Source organism: Gorilla gorilla, chromosome 14, assembly GCF_029281585.2.
Source record: "Gorilla gorilla gorilla isolate KB3781 chromosome 14, NHGRI_mGorGor1-v2.1_pri, whole genome shotgun sequence".
NCBI classification, from domain to species: domain Eukaryota; kingdom Metazoa; phylum Chordata; class Mammalia; order Primates; family Hominidae; genus Gorilla; species Gorilla gorilla.
In genome coordinates, this window is record NC_073238.2 from 113,557,132 (window position 1) to 113,583,498 (window position 26,367).

At 40.9% G+C, this 26,367-nt stretch overlaps 1 protein-coding gene across 38 annotated transcripts in view; it reads right to left on the minus strand.

Moving 5' to 3' along the window:
• DOCK9 (dedicator of cytokinesis 9) overlaps positions 1-26,367 on the minus strand; it is a 289,534-nt gene that overhangs the window by 39,874 nt on the left and 223,293 nt on the right. For 17 of the 38 annotated variants that reach the window (XM_019039771.4, XM_055359975.2, XM_019039759.4 and 14 more), the window contains 7 exons: positions 25,493-25,610; positions 20,990-21,123; positions 18,466-18,580; positions 15,126-15,192; positions 13,677-13,724; positions 11,009-11,145; positions 2,604-2,719 (listed from right to left, as the gene is read on the minus strand). In XM_019039771.4, coding sequence (XP_018895316.3) covers positions 2,604-2,719; positions 11,009-11,145; positions 13,677-13,724; positions 15,126-15,192; positions 18,466-18,580; positions 20,990-21,123; positions 25,493-25,610 — 735 coding nt within the window. Of the gene's footprint in view, positions 1-2,603; positions 2,720-10,413; positions 10,458-11,008; positions 11,146-13,676; positions 13,725-15,125; positions 15,193-18,465; positions 18,581-20,989; positions 21,124-25,492; positions 25,611-26,367 lie in introns of all 38 variants that reach the window. The other 21 variants (XM_055359995.2, XM_055359986.2, XM_055359974.2 and 18 more) reach the window with 2 other exon arrangements.

The following is a 26,367-nucleotide window of genomic DNA, read 5'->3' on the forward strand; positions in this document are numbered from 1 at the left end:
CAAACACACTCACACACATCTGTCTTAGTGGTGAACAAGACCTTTGGACAGGTCAGTTGTGTAGTGATCTTGGGGAAATTTCCTAATTTCTCCCAGCCACGATTTCCTCATCTGTAAAATGTGGGATAATTCGATCTACCAGGCAGAGCTGTTGTGAAGATTAATGCCTGAGGCACAGAAGGCACTCAATACATAGCAGGAAGCTCATGTAATAATAATACCAGGATTCTGAGCTTAAACCTTTCAAACATTTTATCTTATTAGGAAATTGATTTCTGGATTGTCTTTGGCAATTTACTAGATGTGGCCAATTAAGAGAGTCAGTAACCACAGAGCTACACCTGCTAAAGATGACTTTCTTGAATTATGTCAGCTCACTCACTGTTATATCTCTTCTGATATGGTCCAACTGATGCCTGAGTAAATATTTGCAAAGAAAGATCCCAGTGGCTGCGGTGCCAATGGACCTCTCGTATCTGTGAGTCTAAGCCAGGGAAGCCTGTCTTACCACATGGCCCAGCATCCAGTAATGCCAGAGAGTGCACCATACATTCGCCCACCTCCCAGTTGTGGGGAGGTGAGCTTTAAACAGGAAATATTTTTTGCATGCAGGCATATAAACCTGCACAGAGATCACCTTAGCTCTAGAAGCTCAATCTTCCTTGGATGTCTCAGGGATCAGGCCCTTTGCCATAGGACCAGTGAGGAGCAAACACAGGTAACAGTGCTACTGTTAACCTGGAATTCACATCTGAACTCTTACTACCTTCCCATTCCGAGACTGGAGGCCAGATATTTAGAGATCCAGGAATAGTGACAAATACTCTTCTTTACAACTCTTTTTTTTTTTTTTTTTTTTTTTTTTAAGATGAAGTCTTGCTCTGTTGCCAGGCTGGAGTGCAGTGGCGCGATCTTGGCTCACTGCAACCTCCGCCTCCTGGGTTCAAGCGATTCCCCTGCCTTAGCCTCCCGTAGCTGGGGCTACAAGCGCACGCCACCATGCCTGGCTATTTTTTTGCATTTTAGTAGAGATGGGGTTTCACCATGTTGGCCAGAATGGTCTCGATCTCCTGACCTCGTGATCCGCCTGCCTTGGCCTCCCAAAGTGCTGGGATTACAGGCGTGAGCCACTTCACCAGGCCCCTCTTCTTTACTATTAAGCAAGCAACTTGAAGGGGGCTGAATTAGAACTGCAGGCTGTTCAGTTGTTCGGTAAGGAAACTGTCACTGTTCTCACAGGTGCCACTCAGACTGCACTTGTGCCCCGTGTGCCTGTAGCTCACCCCATGATACTGCTCTGCAGCTCCAGAATTTTCTGCTTATTTACCTGGTGGGGCACAGGCGGAGAGGGGAAGAAGGTGTTGCCGCTGCTGTTCTGAACTTAATGATTCATGTTTGAGACTGATACAGGTGTGCATGGCCAGATATTCACTTTTAAAACCTTCCTTGCCTATTTACTAAGAATTTTTAACTAAAAATACCCAAAAGAAAAGAGAGGTTCCGAAGCTTCTTTCACGTTTCTAGTAGAGGCACTGTGATGTTCAGGTCTCATGCCCAGAGATTCTGATCCAGTGGGTCTGGGGAGTGGCCCAAGGATTTCCATTTCTCACATGCTCCCAGGGCTGCAGTGGCTGCTGGCCCGGATACCACACTCTGAGAGCCCCCGTAGTAGAGGCTCCAGGTAACGAGGCGCTTCTACCCCTGAGCTCATTTTCTTTAAGCTCTCATTTCCCCATCTCTCAAATGGGCTCCTAGTAATGAGTTTCATGGGGACAAGAGAGGGGTGGCGGCTAAGGAGAGTAAAGGTATATAATAATACAGTGACGCGATGTCAGGAAAACTCTCATTATTATTCCTAATAAAGGAATGTGCTTTATGAGTAGTGGAGACAAGTAAAGCAGAGAATGACTTGGGTCCTATTTCCCAAACACCCTTGCAAATAAGCAAACTGTTCCAATATTTATGGCATATAAACACTTATTCAATTTCTCCTTTCTATGCTAGAAATGGAAGTAATCATTTAGCAAGAATGAGAAGTATTGGGTTCCTAAAAACAGGAGAGTGGCTGAAGAGTCCATCTCTACCTACTTGAATATTACTTGCTAAAACTTAAAAACAAGACAAAAAAAAAACCCTTCATTTTCTATCTCCAAAATGTTTTTATCATTTAATGCAGTAACAGATAAAAAACTGAAAACATGAATGTGTCTGTATTTATTGCTCCTTTCTACATAAAAATCTAATTAAATGCTATAACATTTGGATATATTTAAAGATGTTCAAGGCAGAAATGCCTGATTAGGTGCCTGTATTCATCATCCTCAAGGTTCGAGCCAAGAGTTAACTGCCTCCAGAGACCGTGTTTCCACCATATCCAAGCACGCAGCACACACTGACCAGTTAAATTTTATTTCAGGGCATTCAAGCCATTCACTGTGGAATGATTTCATTAAAGGAATTTAAAGATTAATGGTTTCCTTACAGGGACAAAAATAATTGCTGAAGTAAAAATGCAACATAGTAAGTTTGTGCTCATTGAGCTTACCAAGCAGAATGAATGTGAAAGGTAAAACTAGGACCACGAACAGCAGATTGATACAAACCTTAAACGCCAATGTAAATAGAGAAAGCGTGTCCAGAGCTGTCAGGCAAACCTCAGTAGCAATGTTGGCTTCAAGTAATGACTGGTGCAGAACATCTGCGTCCGAGTGGCCATAGCCTGCATGAATTACAACACAAGATTACTGCCCAGTGGTTCAGAAGGCAAGGCTGGCAGGATGCGGTAGGCACAGTCAACTTTTGATTATTCAGAAGGCCCACTTTGGGACCTTGTCTCTGTGTTTGCCTTTTTTTAGGGGTAGGGGGCGGGGTGGGAGGGGGAAGGAAGAGAGAAAGTAGTAATAATGTTTCAATACAATTATAACTTTTTTCCCACTCTGAAAGGGCAATAACCACAGCAAACATTTATTATGCACTTGCTGTGTACCAGCCACGATTCTATGAACTTTACACATATTCTCTCATTTAATCCCTCAACAGCCCTGTGAAGTATGAACATTGTTGAACCCTTGGTGGAGATAAGGAAATGAAGGCACAGAAAGGCTAAACTTGTCTAAAGTCATACAGGTAGTAAACAGTGGAGACAGGACTTGGACCAAGACAGGCGTTGATCGATTCTGCTATCCAGCAGGAGTGCTGGCAGAGGCTAAGATTTCCAAAGCTTCCCATGTAGACGGAGGCAGCAGCACAACACAGGTTAAGAAAATGAGCCTGAGATCAGGCTGCTGGTCACTGAGTCCCACTCTGCCACTCACCAGCTGTGTGGCCTTGGCAAGTTATTTGGCCCCTTTATAACCTCAGTTGCCTCATCTGTAGAATGGGGATAATACAGTATCTACCTCAAAGGGTTGTGGTGAGGATTAAATTTGTTAATATTTGTGAAGCTCTTGGAACAGTGCCTGGCACACATTGAGTGCTATGGAGGTGTTAAGTCAATAACATCAGGAGCTATGTTATCAGCAAGCTCGTGAATGATAATCAAGAGTTGACTGCACTGTGCATAGTATTCTACTTGCTTTAAGAAAAAGCATAAAAGCCAACATGTCTGAAAGAAATGTTTAGAAAAAGAAAAGGACTTGAAGAATCTGTCATTTAAATTTAGCTTAGTCACACATAATTTAAATACAAACAGATATCTTCTATATGTGGCAAAATCAATTTAGTACTGATATAAATGCAGTTTGACATACAAGTTGAGATTCAATTATGAAATGGTATGCATTAGCAGAAATACATATAGGGATGCAAAGATGTTACAGTATTGATCTAGATTACAAAGAAAGATGGCAATATAATAAAACACCATGTAATGTCTTTCTCCAAGGAACAAAATTAAAGCAACGCCTCATTACTTAAGTAATTTTCCTAATACTCCAGAGAGGAGGACATTTTGTACATAGATCAAGAAAATGAAGTACAGAAAACCTAGGGAATGTTCTTGAGACCAGTAATGGGAAAAAAACAGAATCTACACTCCAAATTCCTTATCCAGGTCACTGTATCATAGTACATATTATTGGGAGAAAATCAAGTAACTAGCATGACATCATTCTGACTTAAATGTCAGAATTACAGAGTGGTTTTTAAAAGGCTACAAAAGAGCTTTAAAAGCTACAGAAGTGCTTTTTAAAATATGATAGAAATGCTGTTGTGTGCTTTTATCCAATGCTGCTTTGCTTTTACAAAGGTGGTGCTGAGATCCTGTTGTGGATCACGTCACTTCCACTCTGCAGCACAGCCAACGTCTCTCCAAATTTAGTGAGGATCTGTAATACATCTCGCACCATGCTAGTTCTATTTCATTTTTTGCCTTTGGGGTACGAAATCTCCCAGAGAAAATAAAGGTGGATATATTGGGGTACTAATGTTACTTGTACTGCCATGATGGTAAGCCAAGGCATGACTTTATTCAGCGAGGTTTGTTTGGTAAGATACAGAGACAATGAAAGAGGAAAACAAACAGGTCAATGATGACTGTTAAAGTGATCACATACTGTGGTAAGAGGGCACACACAAGAAATACAACACCTGTTATCAGACCAACCAAAATGATCATACAGGTCCAAGGGATCCTTTCCTGAGGGCTACCATTTGCCCCGAATGAGTTTTTGTCTGGGTTCAATTTTAACAAGGAACTGGCTTTATTTTAATTCCTTTCTCTGCAAAGAACTGTCCTTTTCTTGGTCTAGATCACCAACAGGTGAAGTGCATCTAGGTGATGATTACCAATGAGATGGCCTGAAGAACTCCCATAGAATTTAACTACTCCTGGCTGAAAGTCTGCAACGATTAAAAATTAGAATTTGGCCATGTGCTGTTTTAAAACATACCATCAATGGACTATGCTAATTAAGTTATTATATAATTATGTATACACATATGGAAACATGGTACTGGGAAATGTTATTACATCATCTACTCTCCTTTAGAGTCAGATTCATACAGACATCGGTAGGCTTGCCTGAGTCATACAGGAATCTAAAAGAAATGGTCCTTTTAGCCACATTTTGTTATGCTTTGCTTTTCCTCCAACTGTTTCATCTAAAAAATCAGCAGGACTCCTGAGCTAGTGCTATTTTTTTAAATCCCTAAAAATAATTGGCAGCATAGAGAGGCTGAACCAGTCACAGAGACTGAGACTGTCTCAAGGCCTGGAACAGAGCTGTGCAGGAGGCGGACTTGAATCAACAATCACCATGGTATAGACCAACACAGGAAAATGAAGCTGAGCTAGTAAATCCAAGAAGAGGCAGAGAAATTATTTAAACTAAGAGTTGGCAATGTTTTGAAAGCTGATTAAGCAGCTTTTGACCCGGGCAAGTAAGGAGTGCGGTGTGAAGCATACTGATTTCCACTAGGGGGCCGTGGTGCCTGGGGCCCTGCACTGATTTGCTCCAGCCAGGCTCTTCAGGGACAGAGCTGCAGGACTTCTGCAGGGACGTGCTATCTCTGACACACATGCCCCGGGATGCTTTACAGTCCTTCAGATTCACTGCTCAAATTTATACAATTTTCATTCTATTGTCATTCTGACAAGACTTATTCTAAAGCCCCCAAATCTTTCAAATACTCTGGGGCCACAGATGAAATTTGTCTACACTGAATTAACCTAACCCTGTTCTACAAACTCACGTTACCTGCATAGTTCAAATGAATAATGCTGACACATCGGTGAACCTCCTCCCTCCCCACCACCACGACATCAGAGGTAATGTGGTGGGCAGGACAGAAGCCTGAGGCCACATGCCTTTTCTGAATACCAGAGGACATTTGGGATAGAAGAGTAGGTCAGAGACGTATTCCTATAGGGGGCACTTCCATGTTGATAGCCACCTTCACTCTTTATGCAACCAAAATTCTTGTTTGTATTTTGACTTTTTCCCCCTCTAGCCCATAATATGAATCCAGAAACACAGTAAGTCTTATGAGAAAATATAAATACCAAATAACAAGGAATTTTCTTGCTGAAAGAACTCTCCAAATGTAGAAGACCTAGTCTCCTAGATATCTATTAACTCATGGCATATGGTTTTATTGAGTTCAAACATTTTTGCAAAATATCAAACTGATCAACATCTACACAATCTATTATTCATTTCCATCCAATTTTTATTGCTAAAAAGGTTTTCCTCACAGACTGGCAAAGAGTAGAGAATAGAATAAATAGTGATACCCCAAGGTAAAATTTATATCATTTGATATCTGTCTGCCCTTTGATCCACAGACAAAAAAAAAAATATGCTCAGAATGCCTTGTGGAGACACGGGCTGTAATCTAAGAGTTTATGCTTCGGGAGGTAGGCGTCATACCATCAGCTTTCTCTTCCCTGTGTCTTTTTTAAACCTAATGTTGAGTTGCATCTGAAAATGGGACCTCATATGAAGTAAAGGCCCCAAGTGAAAATACTTGGTTTAAACATACCACACATCTTAAAATCCTCTGTAAGGATATTACAAATGACTGACTTTAAACATACACTGTATCAGACCTGCTCAACTCTGAGACCCCATCAATTGCAAGAAACACCAATCAATGACAGACTACCATATCCAATGTAATGTGTAAGATATACCCAACTTTGGAAATACTAGAAAGTGTGCAAAAATGTGCCTCAGAATCAAGGAAACATATCTCAGAATCAAGGAAATAAGTGTCTTGTTTATAAACAAATTTTTTTTTTTTTTTTTTTTTTTTGAGACGAAGTCTCGCTTTGTCACCCAGGCTGGAGTGCAGCGGCATGATCTCGGCTCACTGCAACCTCCACCTCCTGGGTTCAAGCAATTCTCCTGCCTCAGCCTCCTGAGTAGCTGGGATTACAGGCATGCACCACCATGCCCAGATTTTTCTGCATTATTATTATTATTTGTTTTTAGTAGAGACGGGGTTTCACCATGTTGTCCAGGCTGGTTTTGAACTCCTGACTTCAAGTGATCTGCCTGTCTCAGCCTCCCAAAGTGCTGAGATTACAGGCATGAACCACCGTGCCTGGCCACAAACATTTATTTACTATTTTGAGTATATGTTTAAAGCATCCAAGCACATTTTACCCAATTTTAAAGATATATTATCCATGCTTTAAAACTTTTGGAAAATATTTTAACTCAGAGATGTCTACATTCTCTGTATTTTTCATATTAATTCAATATGATGTACAGTAAAGGAATTTAATGATCACCTATATTCATTTTCCTGCTTGTGCTTTAGGCAACAAAGACATTTCGGAGTTAAATGGGGCCTGACAAGCCACACCATCCAACTCCTCATGGCACGCTTAAGTGACCTGGACAATACCCCAGCTGGGCCTCCTCCAGTCTGTTTGCACAGCTCCAGCTGCAGGTGTCCACATGAACTTCACAGGCAGCTCAGCACATGCCACTCAAGGCCAGTTCAGTTAGAAAATACTTTCTGATTCTGATCTGAAATATTATCTGCAACTTGACCTAGTAATCTTTAACTGCCTTTTAGATCAAATTATATGAAATCCAGATTTTCTTTACACGCTGCTACCTCTTGGCTGGTGTTCCCTGCATTATACCAGTGGAAAATATGAATTATGCAAATGAACTTGATGTATTCCTAGAACAACACGACATCAAAGTAAACATAGTGTTATTTTATATATATTTTGCAAATGCACCACTTATTTTCAAACACATTTCACTAAGTTTTCACCTCATAATGTGGTTTATAGACATGCACATATATACACATATGCATGTTCATGTACCTACAGTATACCCTCTCTTTGTGGTTTTGTGCTATCACTCTCAATTTTTTATTTGACACAAATCTCTTCCACTGATACACAATGAGCACAAATTACACTAAATATGTCAAGGCCTAAGTGTTCTAAAGTTTATTTTCCATACACCTAAGTGATGGCCTAGACAACAAACCTGTCTTTTAAGGGTGTTTTTCAAATAGCTAAGACTACTTGGCCATCACGGGATTTGAGCATGGGGATTTGCTATTCTACTTCCTATCAAAATTAAAGAGTAAAGACAGGTTCTTGCTGGAGTTCCATGTGCAGTGCGTGTGGTGCCTTCTTCCATGTCCTGTTATCAGTGGTGATGGGGACAGACCGACAAAGGATTCCGTTTCCCATGGGCCTCTGCTGCTCCCTGCTGGTCAAGCTGAGTTCTGACAAAGCCTTTCCTACTCTAGAGATAAAGAGCGGAAATGAACAATGCAGATGTACCGGGACTCTTCCTATTTTTATTCTCTTCTGAAATAAAATCATTTTGGACTCCTGGGGTTCCCTGGCAACTTTCTCACATATTGGATCTATGTCATATTGGTTGGCCCAACAGAAGGTATTGTATTTGTTGTTAAATGGGATTTTTTTTAAAGACATATGGCCATAAATTTCCCAAAAAATACCCAGGTAGAGATGAAAACAAACATGTACATATATATAACACACACACACAAACATGTTCATGTACATACAGTATGCACTCCCTTCTCTGTGTGTTTTGTCTGAGTTGATGATTTGGAGCTCAAAGAGCTAGCGGAGGGAAAAGCTGAAGCCATTCAAACACATAATGAGAATTGGAGATGTAAAAGAAGGCTGAGTTCTAGGAGATGCAACAACTTAGGAGATAACAGAACCAATTCGGGATGAGCAGGAATTGTAGGAATGCAGGCAAGGACTAGAAGAATCAGCTACATGCTGTTTACTGGCAAAGCAGGAGAAATGTGACTGAGGACAGTATGCCACTGAAAACTGATGAAAGAGGAGGGAGACAGGAGGACAGGGCTCTTGTGGGTAGCAGGAAGACAGAATGGAAATAAACCATGTTAACAAGATGGCTTTTGGCAGCAGCAGCAGCACCAGGCCAGCTGTCTCTCTCCTCCAATTCAAGTTACCACCACATAACCCATTTGCAGTGGGAAGAGCTGCTGCATATCCGAGTGGATTAAGGTTATTTATTCACATGTGGACCATTCATTTAATTTTTGTTTTCTGTGTTTCCTAAATGATTATCGTTGGAGGTGCAGCACTGGTGTACTTATGATTTTTTTAAAAGTGCTTCAAAGTTTAAGCATTTATTTCAACCAATAGTGAGTTAGCCTCTGTGTTATAGAAATTATCTGAGCAAAGGAGGTCCGGCAGGTTCTGCTTATCAGTGGGGATTGAATTTCTGCTGCTAAATGGCAAAGAAAAACTAAAAATAACAAACTCCTGGTTTTGTTCCAATCCCTTTCTGCAGAACTAGTCAAAGCCCCAACAGAAAAGATGTTAAAAAATCAAGTACTGTAGCCTTAAAGGTGTCACTCAATTTGCATTCTACAGCTAAGTGTAGAACTCAGAAGTAGCATTTTATGGCTACCAACTCCGTGTGGCAGACTGACATTATCTAAATTAAGCCTGGGATTTTATCAAGACAGACTATCTTCATAACATTTTTGATTTTTTTTTTTTTGAGATAGGGTCTTGTTCTGTCACCCAGGCTGGAGTGCAGTGGCACAGTCTTGGCTCACTGCAATCTCAGCCCCCCAGGTTCAAGTGATTTCATGACTCAGCCTCCCCAGTAGCTGGGTTACATGTGTGTGCCAATAAGCCTGACTAGTTTTTGTATTTTTAGTAGAGATGGGGTTTCACCATGTTGGCCAGGCTGGTCTCGAACTCCTGGTCTCAAGTGATCCACCTGCCTTGGCCTCCCAAAGTGTTGGGATTACAGGCACGAGCCACCATGCCCAGCCAATCTTCGTAACACTTAAACTGCACCCGGACAATCTTCATAATGCCCACGTTGCTGGGTCAGAGGTGTGGGAAGCTGCTTTGTTTTGGTTCCTCAGGTGTCTTACTTTGAACTATTATTAATACAATGCATTGGGAACACTGCCTTTACTCTTGGCCTGTATTTTAAAAAGAGGTGTGAAAAATCACAGTGAATGGAATTTATTATTAGACATGATGGAAGGATATTAATAACCATGTATTAAAGACAGCACTTGGAATAACAAATAATTGTTGAGATAAAACAATAACTAGCTGTGTCATGCTTGGAGAAGAGATGGAACAATTTAGAGAACACAATGCTAGCAGAAATGGGTATTATAAATGATCTCATCAATTTTTCAAGTGCTGTATGGTTGATATCTTTCAGGTGTTCTGCTTTGAGAAACCCTTAAGAAGATAAAGCACTTAAATTATTAGAAACAGCACACAATGCCTTGTCCCCTCTGCTGACTGATAAAAGTAAATTAAAAATATGCTCCCTTGTTTTGGCAGAATCTCTATTGTAAAGTTAGAAAGCCCCAAAGTTAGGAAGGCAAGATGAACAAAAAGGGTCTTGGCTTGCAAGTGAAGCGACCTCATAAGCAGACTTCAACCTGATTAAATCTTACCATTGTCTACAGAAATTCCAAGCACACTTGATATCTTTCTCACACTGAAAACACAGAAAAAGTCACTTTGTTATTGGACGCTTTTCCACACCCTCACAAATTGATTCATGGGCTTTATGTTTTCACAGTAGTGCAAGGATTAACATCCATTCAGAGATGGAATGTCAGAATGTGGACGCTTGATCAATTACATGCACAGGATCAGGAAGGGTGAAAGAAATCCATCCCGAATGTTCTCAGAGTTGCAGGGGAAAGCCAACATTAAGTTGGCTCTAGGTGATGAATCCAAATTTTATGTTTAGAATACTTGAGAACGGCTGGCTATGGACCCAGCCAAGTTTTGTTTTGAGGATGGGGAAAGGGTCAGGCACTTTTAGGTTTAGTGCTGTAGTTGAGCATGTTCCACATTGTGTCACTCCCAAATGCTGAGGACGCTCCTCCAAGGAAGGGAACTGTGCCATGAGCTCTTCATCCTACTTGCTTTGAGCTAGAAGAAAAATTGAGTTGGTGATGTGGTAGGTGTGGCCTGGGGCTCTCCCCTCTGAGATGGCACATGAGATGGCTGGCTGTTACGATGGCATGTCATGGGACTTACTGTGGTTAAAAGTGAGAGAGTTATCCAGGCTGCCCAGTTGCTGCAATCTGGCATGCATCATTCCTGTTCTGTTACGGGAAACAGGCAATGTCTGAGACTTTCGATCATGAACTATGGGTCCCAACCCCTCCTGGTTCCTGCAACATGAGTGAAATGGGATAGAAGCAAAAGTTAGACGTGTTACACTGCAGCGAGACGGGGAGTGTTAGTGAAGCCAGAACATGGCACGAGGGAGATGGCCATGCACTGACTGAACACGGTGGAGCAGCCAGAGACACAGACAGGCGGCAGCTCCTGCACACTTCACGGCAAAGCACCTGATGATCCAGAAGCAAAAATCAGGCCAAAGCAGGGACCTTTTTATTTTTAGAAAGTACTTTAGAGATGCTACTCTGAAAAAAGTGAGCATCACTCCAATGCAGTACTAATGGTTAGTGTTCTGACAACTGTCAAAACGTCACTAATCTTTTTGGATTATATATGTTCTGAAAAAGCAAAAGACACGTATTTTTTTTTTAATTAAAAAATGCATTGGAAGACACAGAGAACAAACATGCAATGGAAGGGATTATATGAGTTTTAACACCTTTATTCTTACCCAAGCAGGAAGGAGAAGAGCCACACACTTTGTTAAACTTGTCAGCAGTCAAGTAGAGAAAACAGAAGAGTGATTTGGGTTAGCAATCAAACAGCTAACTTCCTGCTGTGTACCATCACCAGAGCAGATGAAAATGAGACCAGGGCTGCAATGACACCTGTCCCCTGTCCCGGAGCCAACCGTCCCCCTCACTGTGTTATTGTGTGTAGGAGAACAGGGACATGCATGGACTATCATCGACTGCATGCTGCTGGGTGACTTCAAAGTGACAATAAGAAGGCACAGTGTTCATCAAACTGGACCACCGTGGATGGCAAACATGTACAAGGTTCACAGTCTAGTTCAGGATATTTTTCACATGCAGCAGAGACCCATGGCAATTTTTGTATAGAGCAGAGCATATCTTTCCACAGTGCATGGAGCAAAGTCACACCATCTCCACTCCTGTTTTCCCTGGCCCATCTATTTTTAAGGCAGTCCACACTTTTATATGCAAATATATACAGGGTGCTTATGAAGTAGGAAGATTTTCTTTTAAGAAGTTAAATTTATATCCACTGAAAAAAATATGTTAACCGTTTCACAAAACCCGATTCTAAAACATTTTGTTGGGACAGAAATCTTCAGCTTCTCACATTCACTGTTTTAAGCTGTGAGGCATTTTATTCTACTTGGCACGATATTCTCCAAATGCCATCTTGTGACGTAGGTGTCACTGCAAAAAGTGAAGCTAGCCCAGCACAGTGCCTTTCTGTGACAGAATTTACTGTTTGCCCATCTTCATGGGACAAAGTCAGGGAGAATCCAAGTCAAGGTAGAAGACGTTGCTGGTATAAGGACACCTTGTATATACTTGCATTTAGTACTCCAAAACTCAAATATAAAATTACTGTTGTGATAAAAAATAAAACAGTTAAGATTAGAGAACTTTAAGTGCTACCACATTTCAATGAAAAATAGAAAATATTAATAGGAGGAAAATGCAAAAATTCTAAATCTGCTTCTTTTAAAAAGAAAACATACATGTTTACTTCTTAACATAAAATGTAATTCCGAAAATTTCTCAAATATCCCCAGAAAAGAACAATGTTAACAGAAAAAGAAAATCTTCACAAAGAGGAAGTCTACAAAAAATCTCTGGCCTATTTCATCACTATAAGACAAAATTGTCGATATACAGAGAAACAAACGTCAATGACAATGACATTTTTAAGTTTTTCTTAAAACATGTTTACTTATAATAAAGCTGTTAAAAACAACAGTAAAAAATATAATACTTAGACCAAGACCCCACTAATGCAATAACACAGAATGGCTCACAACACAGAAAAAACAGACAGACATTCCGAATGGCAATGGGGCAGGAGGAAGAACTTGGTAAGGACAAGAGGTGCTGTGAAGAAACGCCCCCAAAGAGGGCGTGTCCAGCCACACAGCTGCAAGGAGTTTCTAGGAGGCTGGTTCTGCACAGGAAAGTGGGAGTGACGCTACTCACCAGGGAGTTCTGGCCAAGAACATGGAGCGTTTACCAACTAGTCAAGAGTAGGAAGAGAAAAGGCTCCATTTTAGAGAAGGTTTGTGGAAGTCCACACAAATTTGGGATGGACTGAAAACATTCTTTCATTAAGAAAGAAGAAGAGTGGTTAGGTGAGATTTTAGTATCTTTGTAGTTGGGAGCAGGAACAGTCAAAATGACCTTGGAAAGTCAAACAGAGGAAGAGAAATCACTGAGGAAGGAACATAGGAAGAAGAACTGGGGAGAAGAGGATGGGAAGGAGACAGAACAGAGAAGGAAGGGGAGTTTGGACGAGAGGATAGAAGGGTAGCCACAGCCCGCTAAAGGAATGCTTTCCAAGAGATAACATGTGAGGTGAAATGAGACTTCGCCGGTAGGAATGCAGACCAAAGACACTGCCAGGCTCTGTGGTGGCAATCCAAGGGCCTGCCATCAGTCCCCATGGCCGCTTCCATGAACCCCAACTGCCAACCGCCACTGATGACCATTCCCACACAATCAGAGCCAGGCATCACAGAAAACAACACGTTTCGAATGAAAACGCCCCACAGTACCTGGCTATGTATCGCTTCCCCATGTACTGGAACTGGTGCAGGCAGACTCTGCAGGCAAGATGAAAAATTATTAGGGAAATGCAAAGATAAAATTATTTTCAGGACGTTATTTATCTATTAACAATAACAAATTCAATAAACATTATGTCTAGTACCAGCATAAGTCACATTCTCATTCATTCAGAATGGTTTTTGGGAGTTCTCTGGAAAGTGCCTTCAAACCCAGAGAAATTTATTAACCTGTGAGGGAAGCCCCATCTTGTGTAGCTGTCAGTGTGGTTGGTGGTGGCTGGCTAAAGCAACACAGCGCAGAGGCCCACGACCGACAGGATCGTCCATCGACTCAGAGGTGGTGATTCACTCCACGGCAGTGTGCCCGAGAAAACATATTCAAGACCATGCACACTGTTCCAAGTTACTTATTCATCCTCATTTACATCTATATAAGGAGCTCTCTCTTTTGGCTCAAATATATGGATTATACACACCAAGTGAGTAGTTTTTAAAAATATATATCTAACAACATTTTTTTAAAATCATGTATTTAATGAGGTAGTTAAAACAATGTCTAGTGAGCTCCTCTGGTGTTGAATCTCGTTTCACCACATAACTCCCGCCTTTAACTCGGCAGAGGTCAGGAGACTATGAGCCAAGCGTCCACTGAGGGCCAGGCCCACAGTCTCTCATCTGTAGTTCCAAAATGCATGAAACTCTGAAAACCAGCTTTCCTCCTGAGTTCATGCAAATACATTTGGCACCAAAATATGACCCAAAATAATAGACATAAAGCTACTTTTAGTTATGATTTATTCAATTATGAACAATAATAGTACTGCAGAATTTTTTTTTTTATTATAGAGAGATGCTGCTGGGATGTAATGGGATACAGTCTATATGTAAATTTTTCAGAAATCCAAAAAGTTCTGAATTTGGAAAATCATCTGGCACCAGCAGTTTTGGATAAGGGATTGTAGATTCACGTTTCTAAAAGTAAAGAGCTTAAAGGAAATCAGAAACTTATACTGACAAACCAAAATGAGATAAAGATGCTACATAAGATTTCACTTTTACTTCTTATATTTTAAAATTATAGCAACTTTTCTGACTCAGTTTCTGCATCAGCTTAAGTTAGGTTCAACTTAGAAAAGCAGTGTCTACCCAATTCAGCTAATAAATTTCACGTTATTTTATTAAGATGACTTATACACATAAGCAGTTACCTCTCATGTAAAACAGGCACGTATCTGTAATACTTTAAGGGTGACCACTGATCACTGGGTCACAAGCCCTGAAAATATGTTTTAGAGCCAAGCCCATGAGAAAGGGCTTAAGGAGTAAGTGAGGATGTGACATACACTACTCCTCTGATTCAACTACATAGTATTCTTCAAGCCTCTTAATGACCCAGGAAAAAATCAAGAGGCAGTGATCAAAGAGAAAGCTACTTACTCAGATATTGTAAAAAAATCCATAAGTTCAGATGTTGAAGCCTTGTTCCAATATGTAAACAAAGCATCTAGAAAATAAACATTTACTTAGAATCACAATACATATGATATACATTATGGAGAATCACCTGTTGTGAAAATGGGAAGGAACCTTGGAGTGTAGGCCTCTAAACCCTTCCCCTGCCCTCTTTTATAGCTGACCACTCTACACTGGGTATCACACACCTGAGGCCTATTCACCTTCAACACGCTGCATTTGAACTTTAATTCCATCATACGTCATTTAGTGCTATATTCTGGCACAATGCTCATTTAACTTATATGTAACATGCTCTTAAATAGACTAGAAAATTCAAAGAATACAAGTGGACATATAACCTAAAGCTGGGCTCTCTTGTCTCCTACTACAGGATCTCTCCCCAACAGGGAATTTGTTGAAAATCTTTGCATGTTACACACATAATTTTGCTCTTTGAGTTTTAACTGAACAATATAGCTTGGATCTATCTCAAGTTTTCCCAAGTTGCATAATATTCCTCTATGTGGATAGACCATAATTGAGTTAACTAGTCTCCTACTGATAGGCAGTTACTGTTTCTCCCCCCTAACTTTTTGCTATTATAATTATGTTTAAATGAACATCCTTTTATGTGGGTCTTTGCATGCATGTCTAACTATACCTACAGGATAAGTTCTCTGAAGCGAAACAGCTGTACCCAATGGTATGTGCATTTAAACCTCTGTGTGAACCCTTAACAGTTTAGTATTACTATCGTTTGAGTTCTATCATCTAATAGCTAACCTTTTTTGCATTCTTATATTTTACACTGAGGTTGAGAAATAGGTAAAGAGGTTTCTCTTAGGGAAAAAGCCAGAGTCTTTGGGGCCTGAGATAAGCAGAGAGGGTGGCTATGGGGATGCTGATGGCTCATGAAGATGTATGGCCACAGGCTTTCACTCTACACTTGCCAAGAACAATGATAGGCAGAAATGACATGGGATATAGACTGAGAATCTGTTGTGTGCCAGGCACTGTACTACGTGCTCCCACAATTTCACATAGATTGTGCCATCTAATCCTCACCATAATCTGGGGCAGAAGAAAGTCCCCATTTACAGATGAGCTAACAGAGGCTCAGAGAAGTAAAGTAATTCTCTCATTTACCAGTCTGAAGAATCATGGCTGAGTGGGGATTTAAATCGCGTGCATCTGATTCTAAAGGCCGCTTGGCCTATTAGACCAGTAATAAGGGTGGGTCATGGGCTTCCATCTTTAGGGGTTTCAAGTTTAGATTCCAGAGGAACAGACTCTGGCTACTTGAGGCTGGCCATCAGGGTAGGGTGAGCCCCCAGGGAGCTCAGTGCATGCTGGAGAGCCTGGTGGGTTCACCCTGCAGACCCCTGTGGCCACCCTCAGCACACATCAGACAAAGCGGCCAGCGGCATGGGCAATGACGCTGCCATTCCTTGCTCTGGGCCCCAGGTACTGGTTGGGGAGAGTGGGAAGACAAAGATAAGCTCTGTGAAGAGGGAAATGGCACAAGAAGGACAGCAAGGAAGGGCCCAGCATGTAGAAGGTGCTCATTAAATATGGAATAAATGAAAGAGTAGCTACAGAGTTACACAACTGATTTTGGTTGTCTCTGTGTTAACTATCTCTGGAGGCAATTTCTCCCCCTAACCCATATGACACACAAAAGCCAATTGTAGGTAAATTTTTAGAGTTCAATGTGAAAATTTAAATAACACTGCTTTCAAAGAAAATATGAGAATATTTTCATGACCCTGGGGGTAGGAGAAGATTTCTTAAATGGGAGGCACACACACACAAATTCTAATTATAAAGGGAAAACAATCGATAACTTGAAGAAAACTGAGAGAAAAATATATTCTAAAATTGTTTTGAAGAGGTGGTTGCATTTTAAAAATATGCGTATGACTTTAAAGCATAACTTTTACTTGAATTCAAATGTTCTTGTATATTTGTCTTCAAAAAGCAGTTATGTTCTTATTATAGGTCATATTCAATATTTGAAATTTAAAATATTTTAAAGAAAACTTTAAACAAAGGAAAAACAGAATTATAATGCTCGCTCAAACTCATTATTACCATGAAGCAAAGTTTAGAACTTTTGACTTAATGGGAAGAATTTCAACTTTATAAACCCAAATATGAGACTAAGTGCCCTGTGCTAGTGTATTTGGTCATCATTCAGGGAAACTCTTGCGCATCTGTTCTTTTTTAAAAAATAGCATTTTAAAGTAACAAATCAACAGAAGAACGAATTACCCAGTCCTTATTTTAAGGGCAAGAGGGATTTTCCTACCATCTGAGCTAAAAAGTCAGGCTGTACCTTGGCTGGGGTTGGGGAAAAAAACAGCCAGGCTGTTAATGCTGCTGAAATGGAAGCTTGATCTAAAAGAAATACTATTTTCAAGCAGAAATACCTTCCACTGGATGTTTAGTACACACCTCCCACCCCCAGATATAAGCAGCACAAGAGGCCTTCAGGTTCTCAAAAAATGGCACTTTGTTTTTAGGAGAGTTCATCCTAATTCAATCACCTTAATGAAGTTCACAGCACACCTTTTAATTCGTTGTAGGAAAAATAAGATTTTTGCCCAGGATAAGAACTGTGACATTGTTTACTGGGATTGTTTATATTACATAGCCAGATACACAGATGAGCTAACAGAGTTGAAACTGTCCTGTCATACACATTTGCAAGCCTTATACGGTCCAGATAGAGCATTCATAGTTCTGCTCATTCTTATTTTAAAATGTGGTTGTCAAACCCTTAAACAGAAACATAATCTACTATGATACTACCATTTCCATTAGAAAACTAAAATAACATATCTCCCACTTTGAGCCAGGAATATACACACTGTAAATGGAAGGAATGCTTAGGTCCCCCCACAACATATATTCTAATTCCAGAGACTAACACAGTTATTTAAGTTGACAGTAAGTTTGTCTGGACAAATAAAATTTTTTTTAAAGTTAAAAGCTATTTTATTTATGTGCTTCTATCTCCTTTAGTTAAGATGGCAGGTCCCAGTTTAATATAAATTTAAGAAATAGGCCCATTCACATTTTGGAACTCATTTTCTAGAATAAAATAATTAAGGAAATGATTTTCCCACAATAAGGTTCTTATTTCTAAGAACCTTAGTCAATGAATTGCATTTTAACAATTACATTTAGTCAATGAATATGCATTTTAAACAAGGAAGAAAATCCTTTGAAGTCTTTGTATCATTTCAACTTATTACAAGTTAAAACCAAACAAACCAAGTGCTGAAACAAGCAAAACAGAAATCTCCATTTTTTAACCTACCATCAGACATGCTCTTTAAGATGTAGAGGAAACACATCAGTAGGCTCTTAATCTCAGACTGGTCAAGTTTATCACAGCGAACCACGGAATTTCCCAATGTGCTACTTTGTTGGTGCTAAAAAGAAAATACAGGTGATTTTTCTATTTAATTACGGGAGGAAAATGTGTTTCCCTTTTCTCCCTTGGAAGAGAAAGATTCTTAGAACCAAGTCAGATCATACACATTGGAAGGTGCAAGTAACTTGCTGACAATTAAACCACAGGCACCCTTCACCCAAATATAACACACTCAGATGCTGCCCATAGAAGCCCTAGCTTGTCTCCTCAGCACGCTCTCCTGAGGGACAAGCAGAAGGCACAGACCTTTCTCACTGGATAAACACAGCTTTAGCTATGCCAAGTAAAACCTTCTGAGATGCCAAGTATATTGAAACCTCATGCAAGAAAGTATGTGTGCTAGGATCAAGAACAGAAACCATGACTCAGAAGACACTGCACAACCAACCACCTCCTGAGGACAACAGTGGTGGCTGAAACAGCAAGTGCCTGTGATGCTGCTGTGACCAAAGCACCCCAGAGCCTGCAGCCCAGGTGCCATCACCCAGGGTGCATTATGGGGCGTGCTGTGGGCACTGCTCAGGGAACACAATAGGCAGGTGCCCAACCGGGACAAACAGGGACACGTCAGCACAGCATCGCCAGAGGTCCTAAACTGATGAGGTCACTCCCTCATCAGCTTAGCTCAACACTGCAAACGTCAGAAAGCCTGGGGCAAACAAGAGGGCAATTTTGCCACTAGGCAGCAGGTTCTTGTGGAAAAAAAGCAGAACAAGAATCTCATCATGTGATTGCAAACACAGGAGATTAAAAAACTCTCCCAGTTGAATTTCCAATTGAAATAAAAAAAATTTTTTTGCCAAATATCAAAGCAAAAACAATAGTGGAAAAAAGATGTTTTATTCAAGGTGCTGGTGGCCAATTGAAAAAAAATTATGTGTGTGTGTGTGTGTGTGTATATATATATACGTGTGTGTATATATATATATGTGTGTATATATATATATATATCAGGCTTAATAAAATATGTGAATATTTTCATTTACAAAAAAATACAGGGGAAATTAGTGGCAAAACTGGTATGGATGCACCCTCTGGCCTGCCCACTTGATCAGAGCCACTGGAGAACTCAGTACTTCCGGCAGTGGGAGGGAGGGTGTTGCATTCAATGTCTCCTCTGGCAAAGGTGGAATCATTAGAAGGGAAAAATCCACAGTGACCCGGTTTTTCCTGGCTGACTGGCAGCTCTCCTCCTCCTCTTCAGCGCTGCGTATGACACAAGCAGAGTGCCTTCGGAGCAGCTTCTCCCTCTACACATGAAGGCATGTTGGGGTCAAGGGAAAAGTTCAATACATCATGACACACCCAAACTGAGCTTCTCGCACATCAACAGAACTGCATTTAATGGTAACCATGTCAATGCCAGCCATGGGATGCATGACAAGATTATAAACCTGATGCTGAGGAAGGATGTCTTCCGGGTGTTTTTGGAGAACTAGGGATAAATCCCTAAATGGCTCAGCTGTTTATTGGGATGGGCACTTGCCTGTAACTTGAAGTAACTTAGAAAATCTGTGCCCAAAGTGATACCAATCTACCATGGCTCCAGGTTTAAACCCACACTTTATCCTTTCCTACAAAGTTCCAAATGGTCTGAGCACTTAGTAGTTTCAAGAAAAAAGGCTAAGTATGAGGAGGAAGTGTTGTGTTGTGGGTGGGTGCTGTGTGAATAAAGTGATTTCTTACCCCTGAATCACCTATATGATCAATTATTCTCTGGAGCTGGCTTCAGACCTAACACCCTTGTGGGTGGAGAGCTGTGTTGATGACGGTGTCTCTGGTATAAAGACTACAGGGAATTGGCCAGGTGTGGTGGCTCACGCCTGTAATCCCAGCACTTTGGGAGGCCGAGGCAGGCAGATCACAAGGTCAGGAGTTTGAGCCCAGCATGGCCAATATGGTGAAACCCCATCTCTACTAAAAATACAAAAATTAGCCGGGCATGGTGGCTCGTGCCTGTGGTCCCAGCTGCTGGGGAGGCTGAGGCAGAGGAGTCATTTGAACCCAGGAGGCAGAGGTTGCAGTGAATCGAGATCGTGCCGCTGTACTCCAGCCTGGGCGACAGAGCGAGACTCTGTCTCAAAAAACAAATAAATAAATAAAAAGACTACAGGAGATTGAGATGGGCAGCATTTTGAGTCCCTCCCCGTTCAACCCACTAGAGCCATTCACTCAAGACGCTCCACTGCAAACCCTGCCCAGGATCTGAGGTCCTGGAAACAGGAATCAGAGCACTTCAAGGAATGGGCCCCAACCTTAAAGCTCTCATCACCTACTCCAGGTCAGCTGGGTGGTTTAGAAAAAAACAAAAGGTCACACTTAAAAGGCACTAGAACATGAAGTACGTTTACTTTGGGCTAAATCCATTGATTATAAGAAACATTTGTGTTGGGTGAAAAGCAATTACCTTATCCAAGGAATTGTTCTTCTCACTATTCCTTTCTGGAAGGCTGTTACCCGAATCTGTGCTTATGAGAGATCCTCTCGAATCAGCATTTCTCACACTGTTGATGTTTGGAGTTGAGGTTGTATATGGAGAAGCTAAATGGAAATCAAGCCAACAATAAAGTTTTATTAAGACAGAACAAAATAAAGATGAGTACTGAACTTTAAGTGAAATTGCTTTTATTGCACTTATTTTTTCTGTTAGGAAGTTGGCTCAAGAGTTGCATTCCATTACTTCACCTTTAAAGAACCAGGTCATATACAATGAGATAAAAAGAAACTAGTCTGAAACATTCAGATGTAAACATCAATTCACTTGTTAGAAACCACCTTTGATCGCTAAAGACTAAATGCATACCTGTTTCAGAATGTGATAGAATGAAGACTTAAAAAAATTAAAAGATAAATCCACCTACAACTATCAAATCACAAAATTAAACCACACAACAAACTCGTAGCATTCAAACTGGTAATAAACACTGAGGAGCCTACCCAACTCTGAGGGGTGTCATGGGATATTTTAAATTTTCGAGGAGAACACAGTGATATGCGACCTTGGCCAGAAGCTGCTGTTTCAGCAGCAGGTTGTGCTATGCTCCTTTTGAAGACATATTTGTGAAGCCGGGTATTTGGGGGCCTGCTATGATAAAAGGCAAGTAATCAACGAGGGACAGGAAATGCGAATGGTGCTGGCCAATCTGACCCAAAAGCTGAGAAGCTGTCAGTGTCCAACAGGCACACACCACCCATTTGTAGTGAGTTGTGGTTATTAAAAATAAAATTAATTGTTTCCTTTAAATTTATGTGTATTATTTCTTTTAAGTGCCTACTAAATTGTTAGGATGTAAGTACTTGTTAAGTTATTTGGTCCTAAGTACCTAATAAACAGAACTGCTGGGTGTGTCTTTCAGCCTAGGGATGCCATGAAAAAAAGTGACACTAAGGGTGCTGTGAACGGGGAATATTTGGGAATCTGCTATAAACAACCATGAGCAGAAAGGAAATCTAACGTGGAAATAAAATTTGTGATGTCCATGAAAAAAAACAGTATTTGAAGGCAGAAATCACTCCCTATCTTGGTACTATGGAATTTTTTAAGGTAATAGATTGACTTCCTGCTTAGATAAGATTTAAATAAATCACATAATTTAAAATGACTCTTTGGACTTGTACATTCCGTGCTGAACCAAAAGGCGTGCCTCCAGCGGAAAGGCCTGGCTGGTTTGGCAGATGGCATCAGGAGATTTGGACTCTGTGTCTGGCAGCTGTGAGCACACATTCTCCCAGACGCAAGCTGAAGATGCCATTACTTGGCACTTCACAACAGGCTGGTTGTTTTCAGATCTCAGTAGGCAAATGAGCTGCCATGGACTGGGACACTTCTAAGTTAAAAAATAAATAAACAACAAAATAAATATAGCCAGCCTCTAGGTTACACCAAAAGTATATTTGAAAGTAACTCCTCTGCCTCAGCCTCCCAAGTAGCTGTGATTACAGGCGACTGCCACCAACCCTGGCTAATTTTTTTGTATTTCTAGTAGAGACGGGGTTTCACCATGTTGGCCAGGCTGGTGTCGAACTCCTGACCTCAGGTGATCTGCCCGCCTCGGCCTCCCAAAGTGCTGGGATTACAGGCATGAGCCACCATGCCCGGTCAGTCTTTAACTCTTTAACCTTAGAAGGAAGACCTGTGACATCAAGGTCATAAATCCTTCCTCTGTTGAACACTCAGATTTATTCACTGCTATCCCTGAAACTGATTCAGTGTATTAAAGATCAAGAAAAGAAGAGCCAGGGGAATTTGAAAAAAGAAGCAAAGGCTTGAACATGGTTTCATTAAGCCTTATTGTCAGCCAGTGGCTGCGTCTCCCCAGGACAGAAACCATGTGAATGATTGTCGCAAGGCACAGGTAAAAACCCTGTGAAAAAACGATGGCCTTTTTCTGAACTCAGATAAGAAACACATGCTATGACCAAATTATAATTTTTATAATATAATCACATTTCATATTTAATGTAGAACAGCATTTGAAGAACACAGAAGTCATGAAAAAGAACACAGAACTCAAGAGAAAGAGGTCCTCAGTAAAGTAAAATTAGGCCCTAAGTTCTCAGAGTCTCAAGCTTGACTCCAGAACTAGAGTCCTAATTTAAGACAAACAGATGGAAATGCAATATATCAAAATCAATATGCTTAGTTTGTTCCTATTTTGTATGTCTTTGTGTATGTGTTTGTATTTAATATCCTGGCCCAGTGCATAGCTTTTAAAGTCCTTAAACGACACTTGAGTAAAATGAAAAGAAGATATATTCGTCCCTCTTCCCTTGGTACCACTAAGTAGGTGGAAAAAGAAACCCTGAGCCTCAGGACGCTTGCCTTTTAAAATGAATGTAATCTCAGAGTACTTTTTATCCAGGCAGTGAATCACTTTTAAAACTCTCAGGCACCATGATCCAAAGACATTTAAAAAACTGTGACGGCACATTCTCAGTATGTGTGGAAACAGGATTCTCTAACAGAGATGTAAGGAGAGTTTGCTCTTGAAGGAGAAGCACCAGGACTAAAATTAGCTAGAAACTCCCTGATGAACAAAGAATTGTTAAAGCTGCCAGAAAAAAACTAGCAAACCCAGTTCAAAGATGAGGCTTCCCTGGAAGGTACTCCTAAAAGAGAACAGGGATTTAAATCTTCAAGAAAGGAGGCAATATAGATAACCTGAGTATAATAAGCCTGTCGAGGTGAATTCCTATGAAAAGTGGATTTGGATCTTAAAATTCAAGAGTGAAAAAGGATTAAGTCAGTTTCAAGTACTTTTCACAGCTGCAATGTCAACGCGGAGCAATTGGAGGCTATGATGCTAAAGATCCCCAATGGCCGATCTCCAAGTTCTAAAGAAGTCCCCAATCCTAACAAGGTGAATTCTGAATTGGAGAAGAGTCAAAAGAGTCAAACAGAAGTATTAAAACTTTGTGGAAATGATCAAGGTTACAGTGAAGTGATGTTTCCACTCATCTGACTACTCTCTGCCAACCACCATACACTTTGTATCAGCTCTTAATCCCTCTAACGACCGTTTTGAAGACATGGGTATGGAGGGCAAAGAAGATAGACAACATCCTGCCATGGTAACTAGTAAATGGTCGATTCCAGATCCAAGGCTGCATCTGTCTGACTTTAAAGCTAGTGCTGTGAACCACTGCAGACAAAACCCTCTAAGGAAGGTCCCCTCCCTGCTTCTGGAGCAGTGGCTGGGAATGGGGCAAAGCAGGGCAGAGACAGAGTGAAGGCCCAGAAGAAAGGCAAATGGAAACTCGTGACAGCAGCCAACATTTGCTGAGCATTTACCGTGTGCCAGGCTCTGTTGCAAGCATTTTGCATGAATTAACTCTTTAAATCTTTACAGTGTCCACTAAGGAGAGCATAACTGTGAAAAAGACACATAAATATCAACCAGATTAAGGACTGGTATTATTATTGCAGGATAAATTTGGGCATTGGTGTGGGGTTTCTCATGTTAAATTCTACCCAGTTTCATCCCCTACATGAAATGGCGTATTAACACCACCGCTACCAGCAAAGGTAAAGACATAATCTCAGAGTGGGCAAGTCCTGTGAGTTAATTGGATAAAGGCTGCCATTTATTTTATCCCATGAATTAGTCCCATTATTGGGTAGTCTAGCCACTAGCCATAGTAGGATGCTTTCTTTATTCAAAATGTGATAAAGACAGGGAGAAATAAAGACTGAAGAAGGCTGTGAGCACCTGTGACAATTCTTGGAAGATGTGTGTGTGTGTGTGTGTGTGTGTATATATATATATATATGTATATATGTAAACTGCTATCTCTGAAGAAAAGCTAGCACAGGCGTTCATTTAGTTAGAATATTAATAAGTACATTATGTCCGGCATTTTCTTATGGAGAAACTATTAGAATCTTGATTTGTGTCATGTGTTTTTCTCTCAGAGGTGGCCGCTCTTCTGTTATTTCACACAGAAAAAGTCTTGTGGGACAGAAGACTTTTGAGAACTGATTTTAGCATTGAATTCTAGCCACAAACTGCTACGTTCTTCTGGAATTACTATGTCATATTTCATCAAAATCGCTAACACTACAAATCAGTGTTCCCCTCCCCCCACCACCTGCAAAAATATCCCTTAACAGTATACACAATCCAATTAAGATTTAAAATGAAAACTCGACAAACGTTGAACAAAAAGCAAACAGCGTGAGCCAGTGATTAACTGTATGATCCTGAGGAGTCACAGGCATCCGGGACCTTTATTTCAGGGCATGGCTGAGGGGTTTCAGTTGTTGACTATCACAAGCGGGAAAAGAATACTCAGGACAGAAACTTAGACTTCAAGGTCCTACCACACAAGTGTGACACGTTCACCAACTATTGGCTCCAAGACACTTTCAGAGTGATGGTGGAGAGAAGCCCACAAAAGCATGGAGCATTACCAATGCCGGAGATGGCGCCCAGCAGGTCCTTGTGCAGGCTGTTGTCCAGGGTGCTTCCCTTCTGCGGCGTCACCAGCGGATTCACAGCTGGTAGAGCCAGGGATTCATCCTTCACAGTCTGTCAAGGAGAGGAAAGCAGAAACAATCAAAGATGACTGGAAAGGATTCCTCCCCTGTTCTTGGAAGTGCCAGGGCAAGTGCAGGACCAAGACAGCCTGATGCATTCAACGTGCCTGCCTGCATGGGAGGAGCAGCCTTGAGGCGTGGGTGAGGGTGGAGGGTGGGATGGGTCAGAGGGGGAGCAGGGGGCATGGGATATGGATGCTGGGTGGGGGTGGGGGAGAGAAATCACGTTCCATAAAGTCTTGTTTCTCTTTCCCCAGCATTTCTAACACCTTTCCCTTTCCAGAGCTCCGACGCCCAACATTTCCTTAGATTATTGTTTTGTTTTGTTTTTTTTCCTTCAGAGAAAGCCTCCCCTGCTCTTTCTAACTGGAATGCTGGCTTTTATCTGTAATGCGGGGAATTACAACAGCAGCAATGACTGTAGATGTTTGTAGCATCATGTGAACTCTCAGTCAGTGGAGAAATCATATTAATTTTGAAGTTAGGTCAAAAAACGGGATTTTACTTTGGTGAAAGTGTTCATTTTTGTTAGGATTGAAACAGTTCAAGGAGGTCACATTCTACTCTGAATTACTCTGGTTTGAAAAACAGACAGGGTTAGAGAATACAAGTGTGAAATGTAATGTTGTACAGGATGAGATAAGTGAGGTGCACTTAGGATAGAGAGAGTTTATGCCCTTTAGAGCAGCCACACATGCACAAAAGCTATACACACGGCTCATCTCAGTGTAATGTTACTTAGGAATGTA